At 39.5% G+C, this 23163-nt stretch overlaps 4 protein-coding genes across 4 annotated transcripts; 3 read left to right on the top strand and 1 right to left on the bottom strand.

Moving 5' to 3' along the window:
• Window positions 1-3611: 3611 nt before the first annotated feature.
• LOC103718930 (protein ROLLING AND ERECT LEAF 2-like) lies at window positions 3612-9483 on the top strand. The gene is made up of 4 exons (XM_026809211.2): window positions 3612-4649; window positions 5676-5893; window positions 7760-7983; window positions 8101-9483. The coding sequence occupies exons 1-4, from the start codon at window positions 3752-3754 to the stop codon at window positions 8954-8956; spliced, it is 2196 nt and encodes a 731-aa protein (XP_026665012.1). The 5' UTR covers window positions 3612-3751; the 3' UTR covers window positions 8957-9483.
• A 950-nt stretch (window positions 9484-10433) lies between these two features.
• LOC103718931 (pentatricopeptide repeat-containing protein At5g56310-like) lies at window positions 10434-11666 on the top strand. Its single transcript, XM_008807944.1, has one exon. The coding sequence runs from the start codon at window positions 10434-10436 to the stop codon at window positions 11664-11666; it is 1233 nt and encodes a 410-aa protein (XP_008806166.1).
• Window positions 11667-13709: 2043 nt separating this feature from the next.
• Window positions 13710-15610, bottom strand: LOC103718911 (adenylate kinase isoenzyme 6 homolog). The gene is made up of 3 exons (XM_008807921.3): window positions 15269-15610; window positions 14381-14526; window positions 13710-14108 (listed from the first exon to the last, which is right to left on the bottom strand). The coding sequence occupies exons 1-3, from the start codon at window positions 15473-15475 to the stop codon at window positions 13916-13918; spliced, it is 546 nt and encodes a 181-aa protein (XP_008806143.1). The 5' UTR covers window positions 15476-15610; the 3' UTR covers window positions 13710-13915.
• A 108-nt stretch (window positions 15611-15718) lies between these two features.
• On the top strand, window positions 15719-21875 carry LOC103718912 (RNA pseudouridine synthase 2, chloroplastic). Its single transcript, XM_008807923.4, has 9 exons — window positions 15719-16131; window positions 16567-16710; window positions 16809-16884; window positions 18411-18449; window positions 18535-18680; window positions 19102-19304; window positions 20623-20701; window positions 21058-21233; window positions 21358-21875. Exons 1-9 carry the CDS (start codon window positions 15751-15753, stop codon window positions 21458-21460), a joined length of 1347 nt encoding a protein of 448 aa, XP_008806145.2. The 5' UTR covers window positions 15719-15750; the 3' UTR covers window positions 21461-21875.
• Window positions 21876-23163: the final 1288 nt, after the last annotated feature.

Here is a 23163-nt window from a genome sequence, read left to right on the forward strand (position 1 = left end):
TCATATAATGTGCATACGAATATATCCAAAAAAATTAAAAATATAATCTCGCAAAGTGCCAGTGGCAGCTCTTTCTTTCCTGACCATAGAGTTGAGTGGTGGGCCGTGTAGACAACCATCCAATCAGTTACTTTGTTGGTCTTTCTGAATACATGTTTGACCTCAAAGGCCACACCATTTCTCTGAATCAAAAAGGTTTATGGCTACGAAGAGAATAGCATGCAATCCAGAGATGGATGCATGGCCCTGGCTGCCCTAGACTGCACTAGAGGAGTGAAGCTTTGTCGCACCTGGCACAGGCCGCGTAACGCGTTCACACAGTCCCAGGTATTCCGGAGATAAAAGAAGATGACTCGTTTCTCCAAGCGCCCATGTCCTCCTCTTACCCCTTGACCACCAGCGGCTGCACAAATTTCCATGCATGAAAATAAGAGAGAGAGAGAGAGAGAGAGAGAGAGAGAGAGAAGTGGCAGTGGTAATGTCTGGCGGACAGAGAGAAAGCTGGCGTTTCCATCCATTCCGCATGGACCCCACCAGTTCAGCTGCTGCCACGACTGACTGCACCCTAAAAGCTCCTTCAGCATCACTTAAAATTTTTAATTTTATAAAAATAAAAATTAAGTTTTTTTCAAAAAAATAAAATTTTAAATTTATTTAGTAGTTATTTAGATTGTGGTGGTTGATAATTTTATTTTTAGAAAATTAAAAGTGATTTTTGATAGCTTTTATCTTTTAGGAAAAAATGGAAAGTTTTTTCAAAAAATTAAAATATGAAATAAATAATCAAATAAGTTTCTACCCTTGGTTGTGGTATTTTTAGAAGCAAAAATTAAAAATAAAAAATTGACAATGGTGCCAAATAGAAATTAAATTATTGGCTATTAAGTTAGTGAAAAAATAAGCTTAATTTTAGGTCGTGGATACTCCACTGCTTTAAAACTTAGATTATTCTTTTTGCCATTTTATGAGGTTTTTTTTTTCCTGATGTAGTTTTGCATATTTCTGCAGACTTTCTAAAGGAAAAAAATCAAATTTTATTACAAAAGTATATATGCAGAAATAGGATGGAGAAATTTGACTATAGATCAACTTAGACCGTGCTTAAATTCAGTTATGCTGATAGATTAATGCCTTCTTTTCAACTAAAACTAAAAATGGTTGTATGATGGAATGGAAAAAAAAAACTAAAGGATTCCAATTCTTTAATAGGATGAAATATTCAGTTAGTAACTAAATCAATTTATTTTTATAATATGGTAAATATAAACTTGAAATACAACACCAATTCCTTAAATGATTCATGTCATTATCCATGTCTACAATCTTCTTGTTCAGAGTTATAGTAGAATAACTTTAGATTATAACCATCATCTAATTTTAAAAAATTAATAAAATAATTTATTAATTGAAGCATGTCAGCTAGTTGAGCTAGTGAAGTCTCCTACTACTGATACAAGACATTAGGTTTAAGTCCCAACTTCACTCCAAATTCCTGCAATGGATCAGAAAATAATCAATCTCAGCTGCTCCTTTTCTCTGTGTTGCTCTTCTAACAAAATATATTTTAAAAAGTAAATAAACAATCAATTACAACCCTTGCATGTCTCAGGATATATCCAATACAGTGGCAATAGGGTGCAAACCATGATGATGATAGATTGATGGGACCTAGAGGCAATCAAACATTGGGCTTTTCCTCATCATCAAAAATCATAGATTCGTAGATAGATATCATCATCCCGGACACATGAGAGAGATTGGTCATGAGGCCACGACCTGTGCCTGTTAAAAAAACAGAGGGCACTTCGACCAATGGTCACCATCTTTTCCCCTGTTCGTGTGACAAATGGCTGAGTGATCTCCATCAACGGTCCATGGGCTGTGCTCCGGATTCCCCGTGGACCCACCACGCAAAAGGATGGTGCGCTCGGCCTGATTGGCTAATCAGAAATGACAATGGGAGATCATGACCTGGCCATTTCTGCAAACCATCATGGTTCCGTAATTCCCTCAGACCAGAATCTATCCATTATTTTATATCAATCTTAGAAGATCATTACCCCAAAGCACCAATTTCAAGGAAAATGAAGTATTATTTACACCCTTCTATTTTGCATGGTTGCATGCAGGATTTAATATAACCTTTGTTGCTTTGTTTGGCAACTAGCTGGATGAAAATAAAAAACAAGGAAAATTATGCTAAGTTGGGACCATTAACGAAATGGGATTTAGCTCATAATAATTTTTGTGCAACTTGTCTATTGCTTCAATATTTTTTTAAGACTCAACATGGGTTAGGATAAGTTCCAAATTAAAGGTTAATATATAGTTATAAAACAGGAAACACACATGAGATAGAAGAGTTTGCTGAGAAACTAAGAAATCTCGTCAAGAAATCAGTGTAGGATTTTCCCACTTGTTTGTTGTTTATATTCTCTTTTTTTTGTTTCAATTGAATTAATTTTCAATCACTTTTTTTTTAAGAAGGTATACAAATTATGTACCAAAATAGATTTTTTTTTGATACTCTCGCGTTAGTATAACCAACTATATTACTAGCAAGAAGGCTACACAAAGCAAAAGAAACAGAAGACAAAAATAGATATTTTTCATTGTTATGACCATGCAATACAAAAGACATCTTTAACACACTTCAATCATATTCACAAGCAATCAAAAACTATATCATTATATTTCGTCAGTATAAAGTTCACATTATCATATGTTTGGCAAGGTAGCTTGCATTTATGTATAACATAAATATAATTTTCAAAATAAATATGCTATTTCTTTATAAATGCAGCATATTATGTAGTCAGCATTATGTAACGGATCTATTGCCTTAAGATATTGAGTTATTACCCCGATAATATTACCATATTATTCCACCAATAGTATTTAGCTGCTTATTCAATATTGTACAACTGAGTCATACACATAGTAAAATTAGTTAAATTATTTAGTTATTATTAAAAAATAGAATGACCATCTTCTCCTTCTCCTCCTCCTCCTTTTTCATCACCAATGCAAAATCTAGTTAAAATTTATGAAAAATTCCTATAGTATAATATATAAATATATCATTATATGGTAACGTTGAAAAGATGATATATGCACTTACTTATGTTCTAAATATATACTTTAATTTATCAAAAATATTGCATCCCATATATATATATATATATATATATATATTCCAGTGTAAGGGAGTTGCTAATACTTAACGAGCTCGCCTTGCACTTTACTCGTGCTACAGCAATTCGTACTTTGGGCCGGTTATGGTTGGTAACTTAAAGTATGAATGACATCACGAGCCAAGCCATGCACATTGAAGAGGTGGCAACCGTATCTTTTGTAGGTTTCACAGCATCAGGTGAGTCCTTGATTAAAAGCTAAACTTTATAATAGTACACTAATATTCCCGCTTCTTTACAATTTCCACCCTACAAAACTCCTCTATATCGAAACAAAAAAGAAAAACTACAGCCAACCAAAATCCTCCACGTAAACAACTCACAAAAAAAGACATTCTCTCTCTCCTTTCAGTTTTGACTTTGACCCCTTTTCTCTGTCTCTCCCCCTCCCGCAACCACATTCGGTCCTTTCCCTCCCTCACCGCACTCCTCATTCCACTCCCCTAAACCCTTCTCTGAAGCCCCAGCACCCAAAAAGCTTCTCCTTTATTTTTTCTCGACACAAAAAAAAAAACGCTTCTCCTTTCTTCCACCTCTAAAACAACCCAGAGAGTAGAATGGGAGGCTGTGCCGCCTCCAGGCTCGCCGGCGGCGGCGGCGACGAGGACGACCCCGTCGCCCTCTGCCGCGATCGGAAGCGCCTCCTCAAGGCAGCGGTCGACCGCCGGTATGCCCTTGCCACCGCCCACTCTAACTACATCCACTCCCTCCACGCTGTCGCGGCTGCCGTCGGCCTCTTCGTCGCCCGCCACTCCTCCCCTGCCCCCATCCTCATTACCCTTCCCTCCCCCTCCCCCTCCCCGCCTGCCTCCCCCTCCGCCTTCCTCCGCCACACGCCGGCGGAGCCCAAGACGGAGGCTTTCGCCCTTCGACCGTCGGTCTCCTCCCTCCGCTCCTCCTCCCCGTCGGTTTCGAGCTCCGGAAACGAGGGAGGGGAAGAGGAGGAGGGGAACAGGGGAAAGGATGGGGGGTGTGGGTATTTCTACGCGGGGACGCCAATGCCGCCGCCGCCGCCGCCGGCGGGAGAGTTCGGGTGGGACTTCTTCAACCCGTTCGACGGGGTGCAGGTGGCGGAGGAGGCGGCGGCGATGGTGGGGGGGCTCGGGCGGGGCTCTGACGAGGATTTGAGGGTGGTGAGGGAGGAGGAGGGGATTCCGGAGCTGGAGGAGGCTGAGGAGGAGGAGGAGGAGGAGAGAGAGGGAGACGAAGAGAAAAAGGTGGTACCTTTGGGGGTGGAAGAGAAGGAAAGTGGTGGCGGAGGTGAGGTGGGTGGCGGCGGAGGGGAGGAGAAGGGGCTGACAGTGACGGAGACGCCGGTGAGGGAGAGGGACTTGCTTGAAGCTTTGAGGAGTGTTGAAGACCACTTCATCAGAGCTTATGATGCTGGGAAGGAGGTGTCCCGGATGCTGGAGGCTACTAGGGTGAACCTCCAAACGGGGTTTGATGATGCTAAAGGTGGGATTTTTATGCTCTTCCCTTTGTGGGTTCCATATCTCATGGATCTTTGGTTTCAATCGATAGGTGGTACTTATATGTATACTTTGTGGGGTATATAGGGGAAAAGGGGAGTGAGAGAAACGAAGTAGAAGGCTTTAGCTCTCTTTTATATCTTATTATGCTTTGCATGTTTCTTTGTTTCACCTTTATCTTGATATATGATGTCTCATCATTTTACATTCTACCTCTTATACTGGTTTGAGGGATATGATTAGTTTAAAAGTACTTATTATTTGTCTTGATAGGATGTAAAGGATGTTCTGTTTTTGCTACCACCCATCGAGGTAAGAAAAAATTATGGATATAAAGTTGCTTCTTCAAATCTCTAGGAAGATTTTATCTAATAAGGTTTAGATTTCCATGTTTCCTAAAGAGAGATGATTTTCTTAATTTTGCATATTCAGTTATAGAGCTTCCTGATTTGAGATGAAAATGGAACAGTAAAAAGGCAAACAGGCGAATCTGCTCTTATGCGCATTAGTAAAATGTTGTCTAATGGTGTCTATATTTGATTACTATTGAATGCAATTTTGCTTTGCCCACCTTTTAAGTCTCTTTGTCTAGCCGGATTACTTGCAAGTGGATTCATGCACAATATACTTTTTCTTAGAGCTGTAAAGTTTTCAATGCCTTGTTATATAAAATCTCAATTTCGCATTGATTATGGTTAATGCAAGTTTAGAGTGCTTAATAATGAGCTAGCTTTATCTAGAAGATGTAAATAATCGATAGACAAGTTGCTAGTTGCTGGCCTGATCACTTTATATAAAATGAAACTGGACAGTGTTGGACCTCTATGTTATCATTTGTCTTTGACTTGCTAAATCAAACACTCATTTTGCAGACCATCGTAACAGCCGATTTTTAACTCTTCAGTTGTGGTGCTGAATTAATTTTATATGTAAATCATAAGTTGGTTGTTTGCGATCGTGCATATGCATTTAAATCATGTTATAACTCCAATTGCATCTGTTTCAAATGCAGAGAATTCATCAAAGATAATCCAAGCTATCACATGGCATCGGACTCCATCTTTATCCTCCTCTCACAAAAGCCATCTTGCATCAAGCTCCAATAGCACATCCTGGACAGAGAGTAAGAGTGATCTTTTTGATGATTATAGTGGGATGGAATCAGGAAGTCATTCGCAGACTCTAGGAAGGTTATATGCTTGGGAGAAGAAGCTATATGAAGAAGTAAAGGTACCTTTTTAGTACACTCAGGATCTTCATGACGTGCATGCTCGCTGAGCTCGTAAGGCAGTTGTTGGTACCACTAGGGACATTCTACTGCTAAATTAACATAACTGCATGTCAAATACATGTGCACTGAAGCACTTAAAATAAATGGTTAAGTGAATGCAATTTAGCATTTCATCTGATGCATGAGAAACTCTGGTGCTTCTGTTATGGCATCCTCAGCTTATCATAATTAAAGACTTCCGTCCTTCAGCTCAGTTGATTAGGACTTTGACAACTATAAGGTCCTAGAGACCCAACTTATTAATAAGGACTAGAAAAGCATTTTGACAAAAAAACTGTAACAAAATGTTAAATAAATTTACTGTTGGAGTATAAGATCCATCACAGTCTACTCCCACAAAGAAGAGATATGTTGGAGTAACTCTTATAACACAAATACTTGTGTCTCATTTATTTACCGATCATTGATATGTTCACTCTGTAGCCAGTAAGCCATGGATTATGGATATGGATGCAGGATGTGGATATGATGCAATATAGATACACTGACAGGGGAAATCTTGAAAAAATAGGAGATGGTACAGCTAGGATTTGGCTGGATTTATATAATTTTTAATTATGCGAAAAAAGAATTTATAAAGTAATGGAGTATCAAACTAAGATAGTCCATACTTTATAAAATAACATTGATATCTATAATCTCCATCATTTAGTCATCATTCAAATCAATAGGCCATATTCTGTACTCCATACAATAATATCAACATCACAAAAAAGCAAAATTAAGCAATCATCATTAAAGGCTAATATTCAACAAAAATAAAAGAAAACAAAGTGCTGCTCTCATCTCTAGAGGCGTTGAATAATTATTTCAGGCATATCTGGGAAATATTCAAAGATTTTTATTTAAAAAAAATGAGAAATAAGATATTTAGGTATTTAGCATGTTTCTTAAAAGTATCTGATTAGTATCGGTATCCGGCGTGTGCTGATATAGACATGATTTGTAATATGAAGTATCCGTTCTTCGTAGTTAACAGGACATGGGTCATGTTGTTGCCACGTCTTTCCAAGTGCGTGCTCTGGGGAGAGTGGCTGGGTCTGCACCTGAATCGTGGCAGTTCCACTGTATTTCTCAAGAGAGAGATATTTTTCCCTTTGTAAAGATCAACTAGCTAAAAGATAATATGCTTAACTCTATTGACCTGTTTACTATTCTATCATTGCTTATCTACTGTGCCCATATAAAACGAGAGAATATAAGAACTTGATATATCTTCTATTCTTCCTTAACAGTTAAACTTGTCTCATTTGGTTCTATAGATACTCGTATTGTATCTGTTATCAGCCAATATTAAAACCAACAAGCTCATGGTCCATGTTCTGATGGATTCTGCAGGTACAATTGTGGTGTGCACCTCCAGTTCAATTTATTCACAAGTCTATATGCATTTTCCTCTTTCTATGTCATGACTACATGTGTAAATTTTTGTTTCCTACTATCAATATTCTTATATAGATGTATGCATAATGTAACCCATGATTTTTTGAAATTAAAATTACCATAATGCAATGTCAGATAACCTTAAAATCATCTTTTGAACACTAGTACAAGATTCCATGTGTTTGTCCTTTGTACTTCTATCACATCATCATCCACATTAGGAATTAATATATATTGCATAAGTGCAGCTCATGTTATGTCAAGATTTTCTATGTCTATTGTGTTGCATAGCCGCACGCGAAGACAGTTTAGCAACTAGAAACCCAAACTTGACATGTCTAACCTCCTTTTTGTTACTTTCTGAGCAAGGCCACTGCATTAATAACTAGATCTTGTTTAATACACTCTTAATTCTGTTCTAGTCTGGAGACCGCACTCGACAACTTTATGAGAAGAAATGCATACAACTAAGAAATCTAGATGCCAAGGGTGCTGATTCACGTGCAGTGGACAAAACTAGAGCTGTAGTAAGAGACTTGCACACAAGAATCTGGGTGGCATTACGAGCAGCGGAATCAATATCAGAAAGAATTGAACAGTTAAGAGATGAAGAATTGCATCCTCAGCTTATTGAGCTGCTGCAAGGGTAAGCGGAGAAACCTGATGCATATAAGAGGACATTACTACTTTTTGTTCTATCAGTAATTTTTTTTAAAAATTTTTCCCTTTCTTCCCCTATCTTTTTCTTTTCTTTTGAGTGCAGCCTATCAAGAACTTGGAAGATAATGCTAGAATCTCATGAAACCCAAAAACAGATTATGTTCGAAGTGAATTCCTTTACGTGCCCTGCTTATGGGAAATTCTGCAATAATGCACAGCGCCATGCAACTCTTAAGCTGGAGGCTGAGCTTCGGAACTGGAGGACATGCCTTGTAGACTATATTGCAGCACAGAAAGCATATGTTGAAGCTCTAGATGGTTGGCTATCCAAGTTCATTATGCCTGATGTGGAATTCTATTCTCAAGCTAGATCATCACTTCCACCGTATAGACCTGGAGCTCCTCCATTAATTATGATCTGTCACAATTGGTCAACTACATTGGGGAAGTTGCCTGACAAAGAAGTATCTTGTGCAATGAGAAGATTCATCAAGAGTTTAAAGGTTTTATGGGCTAAGCAAGGGGAGGAGCAACAACAGAAGAGAAAAGTGGATACCCTTGCAAAAGAGCTTGACCGTAGGATTCTAGCATTCCAGAGAGCGGAGAATAAGGTTCTGGAGTCCAAGCTTCTCGAGCATAAGCCTGAGCTGGATGTTAGGCAGCGGGTTGAGTATCTGTCAGAGAGGAAAGAACTGTTAGTAACATTCAGGAAGAAATTGGAATCAGAGAAAGCAAAGCATCATGATTGCATGCAGGATACACATGAGATCACTCTAAATGGATTTAAGATAGGCTTGGCCGGTATCTTCGAATCACTAACAGATTTCTCAAAGGATTCTCTAAAACTTTATAACGAACTTCTGATGCAGAATGACAAAGCAAAGGTGGCATATGAGATGACGGAGAAGCCATCATGCATAGGGGGCTCGCATTCACGTATGGAATTAGATAACAGATGATGATGGCCGTCTTGTCTGCAACCTTGTTATTGTACATTAAGCTGAAGGTCTGGTCGCGTAGCAAAAAATCTGCAGCTTTGTGGGAACTACAGTTGCTGATTATTTTATTATTGGCATTTGGCAGGTAAGTTTCTCCCAGTTTTCTCGACCCTTTTGGGACCTGGTTGGTTTCTAATTCGAGGTCTTCTGTAAGTATTAGCTATGTTTATTGGGGTAAGGGTCATATTTTGGTGGATAACCATTGTTGTGAGTATTGTTTCAGTATCTGAATAGAAAAGAGTTTGCTGAAAGTTTTATGGACAGCAATGATCTTCGGTTTTTGCTTGTTTCTGAGTTGGCACTATAAGAGAAACCATCCATCATCTTGACTAATGTTTGGTCTTTCATTTTCTTATTGGACAAAGCTATTGGGTTGAACCTTGTGCTCTTAGTGCTTTCTACTGATTGTATGATTGATAACCTGGAATCTTGTTTCCCTAGTACTAGGATGGAGTCCACCCTTTTTCTGGCAGCTCCATTTAAAAGCATTATTGCTGCCCATACCTATCCGTTGCTAGTTATGTTATGACTATTGTCAGACTCATGGGTGCTGCACAAAAAACTAGATGAAAAGATATATAGTATATTATTTGTTTGTTTTGGATAATGGGAACAACAGTAGGCATTCCTCTGCCCAGTTCACTGAACAGTGAAGATACTATATTTGAGCAAAATAGATTTTCTAACAATGTGGCCGAACATCAGTCAAATGACTTGAGATGTTGGCATGGAATCCCACAAAAAATAAGATTTACTTCTGTCTGTCTATGTTCAGTTTTCCCACACAAAGATTAGAAATGTCGTCATGGTAACGCACCATATAAAATCCAGCTGTGTCCAGCATTTGGTTCCCAATGTTCATTATCCCAAAGCTGGAAAACGTAGAAATAATTTGGGTTTTATTGGACATGCCAAAACCATATATATAAAAAAATCTTGTTGCTCCTTCCCACGGGAAAGTAAAATTTGCTAGAATATTATTTTTCATAGAATTAAGATGAGAGGAAGTGTGGTCAAAATCGAATGAGAACACAATTAGAATCCAAGTCATCCATTTCAAGACTCGGTGGCCTGATCAATTGAGCCAACTGTAAGGATAGAGGCGGACCCAAAGGAATCCCTTATTCCATACATATATTTTTTAATAAGAATATATCAATTAATTTTATTAATACTTATAAATAAAATTGAAATAATATTCTGTCGGATCCCAGGCGATTCCAACCAACGGTCGAATTATCCTCCGGACGGAAGAAAAATGTTTGCAAGGCTTCGTTTCGAGTCTCCACCTCCTCTCCCTCCCTCTCCCAAGCCCCCTAGAAACCCACGACGGAACCAACGGTCGAATTCCCGAACTCCAGGTGTTGATGCCCTTCGCCATTACCTTCGCTTGGTAACCCAAGGCTCTGTTCCTAATAAAACCACCTTCATCTCGGCCATGAGAGCTTGCTCCCTCCTCCCCTCCATCCCAGAAGGCAGAGCCATCCATTCCCGCATCCTCAAAGCTGGGCTTGGAGCTGATAGATTCATTGCAAGTTCTGTCATTAGCTTCTACTCTTCGTGCGGGCAGCTGGGTCCTGCCCGTCAAGTGTTCGATGGAGTTTTTGTGAAGGATGCAGCACTTCAAACCACCATGCTCAAGGGTTATGTTGAGCATGGTGACATTGCTAAAGCTAGGGCCTTGTTTGATGAGATGAACACAAGAGATGTGATCGCCTGGAATGCGATGATAAGTGGGTACGCTCAAAGCGGGCTTCCAGAGGATGCCCTTGAATTGTTTCACGAGATGCAGATTTCTAACTTTCAGCCTAATGAGGTGACACTTATTGGTGCCCTTTCGGCTTGTTCACAAATGGGTTGTCTTGCCTTAGGTGAATGGATACATGGTTACATTGATAGGCATTTGGATGTTATCCGGAGCCCGACTTTGGGTAACGCTCTTGTGCATATGTATGCAAAGTGTGGTAGATTGGATGCGGCTTTTGAGTTGTTCCTTGGGCAAAAGCTTAGGAACTTGGAGTCATGGAATGCCATGTTGACCGGTTTCGCAATTCATGGGCATGGGACTTGTGCTCTTTCTCTCTTCTCCCAGATGATTAAGTTAGGTGCATGGCCAGATAGGATTAGTTTTCTTGCAGTTTTGATGGCTTGCAGTCATGCGGGCATGATCGATCATGCTCGAAGATGCCTTAATTGCATGACTAGAATTTACGGCATCGAACCAGAGGCCAAGCACTATGGTTGTATGGTGGATATTCTATCTCGTGGAGGGCATCTTGAAGAGGCCAGGTCACTCCTCAGTAGCATGCCTTTTGAGCCTGATGCTTGTGCATGGGGTGCCTTATTGCATGGTTGCCTCACTTACGGCAATTATGATCTTGGTCTAGAAGCTTCAGGGCATCTTATTGAGCTTGAACCATGGGAAGAGGGCCGATATGTAGCACTATTGAATCTTTATTCCATGACTGGTAGAGTAAAAGATGCCATAAGGGTACGGAAGGTGATCGATGAGGTGGGTATCAAGCAATCTTCAGGAAGAAGTATGATCGAGGTCGATGGTGTCGCACATGAATTTCTAGCAGGAGATAGATCACATAGCCAATCTAGTGATATATTTTCTATGATTGAGAAGATTGCTTCAAACTTAGAGCTTCTTGATCAACTTGATTGAAGCAGTATCATGCGGAAAGGATCTTAGAATAAGGAAGTCAACCAAAAGAACTTAGCATGTCAGTTCTCTCGTAGCTGTACAGGTATGGATACAACACAGAGAAGGTTTTTGTTCCTGCTAACAATAATATATCTATATACTATGCTTTAATCAAGAAAATTCTGATGATACATTTTTTTAGATATCTCATGCTACTTGACACTCAGTGGACTGAAAAAGACAATACATTTAAGACAGAGTAATGTTCAATACAACATCATGCTAGCCTGTATTGATAACTGAAAATCTTATTGAACTCAAGCAGAGGATGTTTACCCCACAAGAAAAAAATCAAGCAGATGGTTGGTTTTAAAAATAATAGCATTGTAGCAGGGAATGCATTGTTAGGGATATGTACCAATAACTGTGTCAACAGTTGCTGGCTAACTTACTGACGCTGTCAGTGAAGGACCAGCTTTTAAGAGTGAGGTGCCAGCTGTGTTAACAGTTGTGAGCTAACTTATTGACACTGTCAGGGGCGTAAAAATGACAACATATTTGAGACTGATTCTCCTGTTTTTTTGCTAAAACAGATTCTCCTGTTCAATACAAAGCCATGCTAGCTGGTATCGATATAAGTGAAAAAAGGGCTAGTGTTAAGCTTGTAGCAATTGTTTGTCGCGTTCATTTTTGTGAGATCCATTCCTGATTTGATTGGAGGTCAGTCTTAATTTGGAACCAGTTGCCAGTCCATGGATCTTAACTTTTGGTATGGATTGGCTCCTAGTTGGGTTGGAAATGGTTAGATTGCATGCTAGTCTAACCGTCACAGTGAAGTTCATTATGTAATCAAAATCTGAAGAAGTAGTCACTGGGGGAGACTGACTCTTACTAGGCCATGCACGTATATCGGAAGGCGAACGGTGCTGCAGACTCATCACTCGGGAGACTTCTTCTGCACAGCCATCTATGCCTTTGCGCAGTATTTTGTTTTTTAATTTTGTTGGCTGTTTTTACACTCGCCAGGTGTGAGCCGCCGATTTACCAAAAAAAAAAAAAAAAAAACTAAAGAAGCAGGAGTTTGCAATATAAATAGGAAAATAAAAAGAGCATGAATCCTCTGCAATACGCAGTTTGCACTAAAGAGTCCGGTGCAATGCTCGATGACTGCCATCTAGAGATGGATTTCTGGAGGAAATGACGAACAGCTCAGCTGGCATGCATTGCGCTTAAATCTGCTGAGGGAGTGGGTGAGGGTGGAGGGCTCGGACTTTGTCTCGATGTTGGGCGGGCGAGTGCTAATTGTGGATGGCAAAACTTGCAGTGTTTTGGACAACCCAGCTGCATGGGGAGGCTGAGGGAACTGCATATATTTCACCTTTAATGTTTGTTGAGTATGGAGCATGCAAGAGGAAGCTGTTGACCGATGCCAACGGTCGTGCGTTTGGGTTCCAGGATCCTCCGAACTGCGGTTGTCAGGTTATCCATCAGAATTGGAATACTTGCATGCTGATGGCAGCGAAAGACTCGGCTGGATTTGCACATCTAGGTGCTGAATTTGATTGCTCGTTTGTTTCAGACAGCACTAGGTCTGCAAAGATTTTCTTCTCTTAGTTCTAGTTGAGAACTGCTTGTATAGGCTTTTGGCATCAATGTGCTTCTAACGTTCTGTAATTGTTCTCCCAAGAAAAGTTGATGTCTGATATGACATGAGCTATGTACTTGCAATCCCTTCTCTCAAAAGTATGTGGTGAAGTTCAGCATATGCTAAGATCTTGGGCGTTTAAATTCTGAAAACATGTCTGATCTTCTCATCTATGTGATTAATTGTATGATCTTCCGAACACCGGAGGCACGGCCCAAATGCCTGCAGATACTTTGAAAGCAAGAGATGCATGCTTTCTGGAAGAGAGAGCGAGCTAACGGCCGCCTTTGATGCCTTCACTGCAATCAGAAACCAGCCTGATTCATTCATTTAACCCTGGGCTGTGAAGACCATATAATACAGTGTTGATTTTGATTTAAAAAGAAACAAATTCATTTAATTTCAGTTGTGAATCAGAATTTAAAACGGGAACTTGACCATTGATTACTCATAAAAACTCAAAGATTATCAGAAATTGTTCACAGACCCCACCATCTAACCGGATGGATAAAATATAACAGATTCACACTAAAACATCAAACTTTTTATTTGCCAGACTTCCTCACTGCAGACAATCGTATGTTTCATACCACCAACCAGAACCCTCCAGAATGAAATATTGATATTAAGAGGATCTGACTGGCCTCCAATTATTGACCCACTCTGTTAATGTGGCCACATTCCTACTGATGTCTTCAACACTGTTGCTCTGCAATGCCACCACAATATCCTCCGCATAGCTTGCTTTTGCCTCCTCCAGCAGCACTTGAAAGATCTCGCACTCAATATTATTAGTAAGTTTTGGACCCATGTAACCTCTGCACATATAAATCGCAATTGTTAAGAATTGAACAATTTATGCTAGCAAAGTGGGAATTGAGGCTATATTGCAAATCAAATATCAACGAATGGCACAAAGATATGCCAAGCATTGTTTGCTTTCATTCTTGCAGCCAAAAAGATGTAGGAAATATTTTTCAGAGTTCACTAGTCTGAATATGTTAGAAAAATGCTTTACTGAAAACAAATCAAGAAGCTATCAAATAGTAACATTTTTTCAATGAGTAGTAACATATAGTTATGTCATTACCTGCTAGTCAAGCGATCATGCAAAATAGAATTGTCGGTTTGAAGGACGACCACGCTGTCAAACCAGCGTTCAGGAAAGAAATCACAACCATGATAATCTACAATATTCCCACCCTCTTCCATCATGTCTTCAAGCTCATCACACACCTGCAAAAGTAAACAAAAGATGATAAGTGTCTGCGCATTTATCATCAAGTTCAGATTCAAGACTACAGGGATGGCCAAAGACCCAATTTGCCACTCAACAGCATCCAGCCACTTAGGTAAAAGCTAAAAATAAAGATATCTAGGCATTACAACAAATACTATGGTTTTCAAATAAGCTCTAACACAAAATAACTTTGTTATACTCCTAAGTCTCAAACCCACCTCCATCTCATCCAACCCCAAGACTATTACGACAAGCAGAAAAAGAAAAACACTACACCCCTTCAAAATACATAACAAGGATAAGAAGCTTAACCAGAAAGAGGTTTCTAACCAATCACATCATCACCACAATTATATATTAAAAAAAACACTTCTTTCTACCCCACTATTAAAAAATTACCCCTGTTGACTTGTCTCCTTCATAAAATTTCCTCACTCTCCTAAATTTATTCACGCCCAACAAAAAAAAAAAGGAGAATTCCCACTTTTCATATCACCTGAACAAGAAATATTAACAGACATAAATTTCTCTATGAAAATTAGTCACAAAATTCAGTAGGCACCAATCTTACACATCGACTAGATCAGACAAATTCGTGGAACAAATATAAAATACTGCATAAGATCAATCTGGTTACTGCTTCCAATTAATCATGCTTGTTCAGATAGAGTAATGGGATCTGATGAAACCCAGGGTTTTAAGTCTAGGGTTAGGGTTAGGGTCATGGAAAGGACCAACCAGGTCTTCATTGATGATGTGGCAATCGAACTCGTCGTCCCAGCCGTCGTGGAGGCCCTTCGCCCGGACGAGATCCCCGACGTTGATATGGCGGAGGCGGGTGGCCTCAGCGAGGAGGGAGGACGTTGTTGACTTCCCCGTCCCCGGCGTCCCTGTCACCAGGATATTCGGCCTCGTCCTCCCTCCGCCGCCGCCGTCGCCGGCCATCGGAGATCGATCGAGTCGCAAAAGAATTTAAAACAAAAATTTCTCAACTTTATCGAATGGCCGCGACGGCGTCGGGAAGGACCAAGAAAAAGGTAGGGCGGTTAAGAGAGCTGATCAAGTAAAGAGTAAACGCGAGCGTCTATTCTATTACCCGTCAGAATATAAACCGGGTTGACTCGTGAACCTGTGAGGACAAAATAGGAATTTTGTTCTGGAGCCGACCCGTAATCAGAGTTATAAGCCGATACACTGAGTCTCGGGTCGAACCGGGCGATATGAACCGAAGGCTCCCATTCTATCGCCATGAGAGGATGGTGTCGCTCTCGATTCCAGCTGCGGGCTCTTCTTCGCCGTTCTCCTCCTTCTCTCTCGACCTTCTCCGTCGAGACCGTCGGGATCGGGTTTCGAAGGCCCTCTGCTCCTCTCCTACTACTTCTTCACGTGATTCGAACCCAGAGCCATCTCCTCAGCGGCCGCAGCGAGTCCTCAGAGGTAATCATGCGGGGCTGCGGCTGGAGGAGAGCGTGGAGATTGGGGCGGAGAAGACCAGGCTCGACTCCTGGATCTCCTCTCGGATCCAAGGCGTCAGCCGAGCTCGGATTCAGTCCAGCATCCGCTCTGGCTTCGTCGTCGTCAATGGCCGAACGGTGGACAAGGTAAGAAACTCGGTCAGGTTCCGTTCAACTTGGGGAGTGCAGAAAGTTTGTTTGTTTTTTTAGTGAATAGTGAGTATTACTTTTTAAACATGCTAAATTTAGCAGCCCTGTCAAACTATTAGTGGCAAAAAATACTGATAAACAGGGACTTCATATACTAATTTGATCTGATGATGAAAAAATTTCTGTTGATTCTTTTGCTAATAGATAAAGTGCTTTTCTGTCTTTGAATTTTCTGCCAATGAGAATGTTATTTCTTAATAAATGGGGATCCAGAGCATTGTAATTCAGTCTTTGGACTTTCTGTGCCCCAAAGTATGTCTCTTTTTTTTTCCCCAGATACCATTGCTATTTCCTAATTCAAAGTTATGATCTTTTGGTTTTGCTGTTGGTTGTTTCTCAATGTAAATTGCTAGTCTGACTATATCGAAGCAGGTTTCACACATAATCAAAGGAGGGGACATGGTTAGCTGCACAGTTTCTGAGTTGCAACCCTTGAGAGCTAAAGCAGAAGATATACCTCTGGATATAGTGTATGAAGATGCTTATGTTCTTGTAGTAAACAAACCTGCGCACATGGTAAATCATTATTCCTACATTCCTTCAGATCTTTATAATTTTTTAACATGAAGTATGGTATTAAATACTTTCACTAGATCGTATAAGTTGCTTTACAGCAATGGATTTCTCTGGCTCCTTGCTTGAGTGAAGAGAATTATACGAAGTTGGAGGCTTGTTTTTCTGATTGTCAAGGTAAGATACCTTGTCAATGTGGTCATATTCATTTGGAGCCAATATGTTTACAAAGCACGGTGCTAGATAAAGGTTTAGGAAGGGAAGATATTGAAAGGATTTTATCAGCGGTTAGCACAATTTGATACTTTCCTTGTTAAAGGGTTTTTCCCTGTCCTCATGATACACATCTAAGTTCTCATTAATTACATAAATTCACCTTTTCATATACAAAAGAAAGAGGGTTTGAAATTTGAAAGGAAAAGGGCAGACTTAAAAGGGCTTTCAAATGGGTTAGATAAAGGAGTTTGAAACTTGGGCATGGAGTATGGACTATAAGTGAATCAGTATAGTGAAAAGAAACTCAAGAAGCTCGACCACCCTATGTAACAAGAGTTGGAGTTAAATGAAAGGAAAAAAAAAGAAAAAAAAGAAAGGGAGCTAAACAGTATCTTTAGACAAGGAAATATGTATCAGACTCTATAGTCTATAATATACATAGATTATGCCATGTACAAGTTCAGAGTGTTATCTGCCCTCATCTGTATCTTTAAAGTGCATACATTAATCTTAAAAATGATAATAGAATAAATTTTAAAACTTCAATATTAGCCTCATTACATATAGAAGCATTTCTAAGCAAGTGTGGTTATAACAACAACATCATGGACTAATTGTGGCATCCTAATTGATGATTCCAGCTTCTATGATCTAATTGTATATGTTGATACGTGTGATGAGAGAAGTTTTTAGTCAATTATTGTGATCTCGCATGGAGCGGTAGATGCCCGCCGTTTATTTATTTATATGTTGGAAGAGTGGTTCGATCAATGAGTATGATCTTATAGAGTGAGAAAAAAGTTTGTAGATGAGATTGATCTCATCAAAATACTAGGATCAAACAGAGCAAAATGATTATAAGATGCTGGAATAGCATGATGTTGTGATCAAAAAAAATTATTTTTTGTTTTGTCATAGTTTAAGTATCGTGTTTTCTTCATGCCACATGCATCGCATGAGGAACTCTTTGGCAGTCTAGCTAAGCTTCCTGTAAAATGGATTGTGTTATATATTGTAAAGGTTTTCATACATCAAGAGTACCAGTGCCTAGAAAAAATATATGAAGACAGGGACATTTATGGGTAAGCTTTTGTTGTTCGTGCATGCATAAATAGGCTTATGATTGGTAATACCCACATAATCTGGAATAGGAAGGGTGAAGTCAATGAGTTAACTGATAGTTTAAAAATATTATCTGGTGCACTTTGCACTTTCCTTCCATTTTATGTTATTTGCTTAAAGCCTTGCACGTGTGCATGAGTGAGAGGAATGGCATATCGGTACACAATTGTCTTGCAGATACCTGCCTATGCAAAAATTTCTGTCTGAGGATGTATTATGTGAATGGGACTTCTCAAATACCATCCTAATCCTGTATGTAATGTTCAATGGGACTTTGATTGTTCAATGGTACTTTGCTTGTTCTACTGCTTCATCTATCAATTGATCTTCACCTTGCCCTCGACCACTTATTTGTTGATCTATAGGTTGTTCACCCAGCACCTGGAAATGTAAATGGCACACTGGTGAGTGCTATTCTTCATCACTGTAGGCTTCCAACAATTGCATGTGTAAGCAATAGCAAAAATTCTGAATCTGAGGAGTGCTCAGAATCTTCGGACAATGAGATGGACAACTATTATTTTGATCAATCCTCTGTGGAAGGAGTAAGTTCAGAAAATTCTGAAGCTCTTGTTCGCCCTGGTATTGTGCACAGATTGGACAAAGGGACAAGCGGATTGCTTGTTGTAGCCAAGGTAGTTATAATTTCTGTATAGTTACTCATGCATGTCTTTGTGTTCTTTAAACAATCAATATATTATATCATGTGATGCTATAAAGAAAACCTGAAAGTGGAGCACCGCATGCCAAGACCATTAAGAACAATCGTATGAAGCACAGGTTTGTGCTGCTCTGTTATAAGCTATTAATAAAACTTCTCTATCAGCAGGGGATTTCTAGTGGTCTTGAAATTTTCAGTAGATTAAATCTCCGTATGTTCGGTTGTATGCTGGACTGCATTATAAGCAATACCTGCAAAATATATCTGCTGAAACATATGAACTTTCTTTTATTCCAACTATCCTCTTACATGCAATACATATACCTAACTCTGTTGCTCATAATACTTGTGAAATATGTGTATTTGAACTTCATGTTTTTTCTCTTCCATGACAGGATGAGCATTCTCATGCCCATTTAGCTGAACAGTTCAAGCTACACACTATCCATAGAGTATACATCAGTCTTACTTGTGGAGTCCCTAACCCAAGTTCTGGAAGGATTGAAATACCTATAGCTCGTGATTCGAATAATAGAATCCGCATGGCTGCCGTTTCTGGGACAAGTAACAGTAGACATGCTCGTTATGCTGCTAGTAGGTGATTCATTTTTTTCTCCTAATGCTTTTATCTGTTTTTTTCACAATAAGCTATGCATGCAAAAAGAGATTGTTACCATTGGTTCAGTTGAAGTTTGACTGCAGCATATGGAATATTAGTTTCTAGGATTGCCTTGCTATCTAAGCAAGAGGACTTACTAAGTTGGAGTATTTTTGTTTGTCTCTACATTTTCTTTTCTTTTTTTTTCTCTTATTTTTTAATCTCTACTACATAGTCTTAAAGTTCTGGAAGGCTCTAACAGCTGACTGTGAAGCCTTTGTAAAACATGTTCCATTCTACAGGGACACTGCTGTCGATCCTCTCCAGGTAACACCTAGAGAGAGACAAAAACAAAAAAATTGCATCTACCAAAAACTGGTGTTTGTCTGTGTGCTAATCGAAAAAGTCTATAGTGAAGTGCCCATTTCTCAGGTGCTTTTTCTTGAATCACTAACGTGCAGCGCACCTGTGATGTACTATTGTTCTAGTGCAGGTTATGATTCACAGGAAGTTTAGGCTAAATTCTAAAGCATACCTACCCAATATTGGCCCAGGTTTTCTCTATTCTAATGTTCAGTGAAGAAGTCATGGCGTACAGTAAAAATGCATATTAATATAGCAAGGTGCCTTGTTGATATTAATTTTGCAGAAAACTCTATTTCCAATTTTGGATTTTAGCATCACAAACTCTTTAGTATATACAATCAAACTCCATCATTCATGTGGTCATGGGACCACTTGTTTGCTTCAGTAATCGTATTAGCTTTTGTTTTGTATTCCGTACTTCTGGGAGATTTATTTGGAAACTATTTTTCTGCTAATATTTCTTACAGTATGTTGTGTTATATATGTATATATATGATTAAGGTATCAATTTTGCAGCCCACAGCAATCCTATTGGAGGCTGCCTGTCTCCCTTAACTACCCCTCGGCAGCCTGTCTGTATGACATCATTTTTACTCCTGCAATCAGTGTGCATGTTAGAGAGCAGTCTCTTTGCAGGAGCCTGTGTGCCATCCCCTCTGTGACATGCACGTCATTGACTGCGTGCTGGGGTCACCGCTGCAGCGGTGGTGGTGCTGCATGCACGGCCCTGCCTGCAGTGTTTGGCTCCCAGTGTTTGGGCTGCGCTCATGGCCACATGGAAACCACACTCCCGTGTGATGTACAAAAAAGAGAGTTGGGTTCGCACGGATAACATAGGCACTGCATTGAAATATCTGTACAGACCATTTAGACCTGAGCTCTGTCCAATGGTTCAGGATTTTTTCTTCCCCTTTGAAGTATCATTCACATGCCGACTTGCTAATAATGTTAGGTATAAAGTAATCAAGGTTCTGGGTGGCGGCGGCTCATCATTAGTGGAGTGGAGATTGGAAACCGGGCGCACTCACCAGGTACCCATGTATTACTACATAATTTTATTTAAGTACTGGAAGAGGAACACTGACATCAAGTAATTTTTGTCATTGAATCGCGTTAACATTTCATCTAGATATTTGTCTGGGTTAAAGTTCTGGAAAATGCATACCAAAAAATTTATATGTACAAGCTTTTCGGGTGCTTTTTAAACCATAGAAAATCAAAACTTTCCTTTCCAAAGCCATGTTCATTCAAGAGCAGTTAGTAATCATGTGTCTCTAATTCTCAGTCTGAAAAGTTTATTTCAAGATTTAGATATGCATCACTTTTCTCTGAGGCACCTTCATCTTTATCTTCTCCCTAAACTATCTGTGCTACCTTTGTGATGTAGATCCGTGCGCATGCAAAGTATCTGGGAATTCCTCTATTAGGTGATGAGGTGTATGGAGGTACTAAAAGCATGGCACTGTCGCTGTTGCGGCCAAGAACTTCTTCGAGTCATCATGGCCATCTCTCTCAAATTTTATCAAAAGTACAGAGGCCTTGCCTTCATGCTTCATTGCTTGGGTAGCGAGCATATCCAAACTCTCTTTTTCTTTTTCACTTTTTTCTCTTTTTTTTCTTTGCTCTTATATTTTTGAAGTCCAATTTTGTGATGGTTGGTACCAAATTACTGATTGGACTTGGGCAGATTTAAGCATCCTCATACAGGTGAGCATCTACGATTCTCATGCCCGCCACCAGATGATTTTGCTGAGGTATTGGATCAACTTCAGAGCATATCTCCTTGCTGAACTTTGCCTGCATCTCCCACTGTCGACGTCTGCCCATGACCTCTGTGGTGGTGCACGCGCCCCATCCCCAGGCTGTTCAAACCCTGGTGGCAGCTGTAGAATCACCCTGTGCACCTGAATACCTGGCTTGTTGAAGGCCGCCCGGCTGCTGGCCTCCATCCACTCCTTGCTCTCGCACCGATTGTTTCACTAGAGCAACTTTTTCATGTCCTACAAGAAGTATCTCATATTTTCAGATTGGATTCAGGGAGTAAGATATGTGAGCCCAACAGCATATAAGCTTTTGAATTTGAGTTCTTTTTTTCATTTCATTTCTGCTTTTATTCTAAAATATCCTCTATTTAACTCCAAAATAATATCTGCATGTGGCCTACCCTCTTAAGGTTACATGGGCAAGAATTTTAACTCTTTTTTATTTTTTTGTAAAATCATTGTAAGAGGTTTATTTTTCTTGCACAAAAGATTGTCAGCCATAACTTTTCTTTTCCTCTTCAATCAAATTGAAAACTAAGAGAATCACAATCGTAAGAGGATTTGGCAAAGTCCAAGTTTGTTTAGGATTAAAGATTTTTTAGGGTTTAGTTGTTTACCAGATAATTTGTCTGATAGCACTATTCTAAAATTTGAATTAGAATCCGCAGCTCGCACGCTCACACCCGTCGTGTGTGAGCTACCGTTGTACCAAAAAAAAAAAATGAATTAGAATCCTTAGCACAAGATCAGTTGTTAGGTTTTACCCATTTGGTTTCCTTTTTATTTTTTTTTATTTTTATCTGTTTTTCTATCATGCGCTGCATGTCTCTTTTTTTAGTTTATAATGATTTGCTACTTGAATTGGTTCTCGTGGTGCATTAAAGATAAAAAGCAATAATTATTCTTAATATATAATATCAACTCCTCCGTCTCCAGCACTCTAAACTCTAGCGTTTTCCATGCCACCATGTATCCAATCTCACATTTTAGGTAGGTGGATTGGTTGGTGACTGTTGACCATGAAATGAAGGATTTAAATAATAACTCAAGAATTTAATTCCTTTCTCTAATATTTAGTAATTTATTTTTTCACCACAGGCAATGAGTTATGGTGGGGCTGCACCCATTCCCTTTTAAATCTATCGGCATTTAGCAGCTGTTGTGTTAGCCATGTTCCCTTGGCTCTGCCTCTTCTTAAACAATCTCCAGTCATTGGATCTGAGGTTATAAGCTTTTCAGGCAGATGCCTCTTCCAATGATCACATTTGATATGCAAGCTTTGTTGCCGCAAGGGCGCCCGTTTCACTGATATTTCAAATACAACTGCAGAGAGCTCAGGGAGGAGAATAGATTTAAAATCTACAGGCATACCATCTAATTTGGGATAAAGCCAGAAAGTAGGACCATCACGCTTGACATCCCCGTAATATTCCTTATTAACTACAGAACACGGCTGACAGAGCCTTCGAGCGTGTAGTCTTAAACACCTTGTTTTATGTTCTGGCTGTAGAATCATTTCTGAAATATTGGTTATACGGCGGTATTTCCTCAGAAGATATAACTTCAGAAAAATACTAAAAGCCTGTTCGGATGCTTAGGTTGAAAAACTTATTAGATTCATGGGTTGGACCAACATAATCACAAAATCCTAGACTACAAACTAAGCTAAGTCTATATTCAGATCTTTCTTTTTCTCCCTATAGAATTCGGACAGACCCACCCTGAAGCCA

The sequence above is a fragment of the Phoenix dactylifera genome, unplaced genomic scaffold, assembly GCF_009389715.1.
Source record: "Phoenix dactylifera cultivar Barhee BC4 unplaced genomic scaffold, palm_55x_up_171113_PBpolish2nd_filt_p 000254F, whole genome shotgun sequence".
NCBI lineage: Eukaryota > Viridiplantae > Streptophyta > Magnoliopsida > Arecales > Arecaceae > Phoenix > Phoenix dactylifera.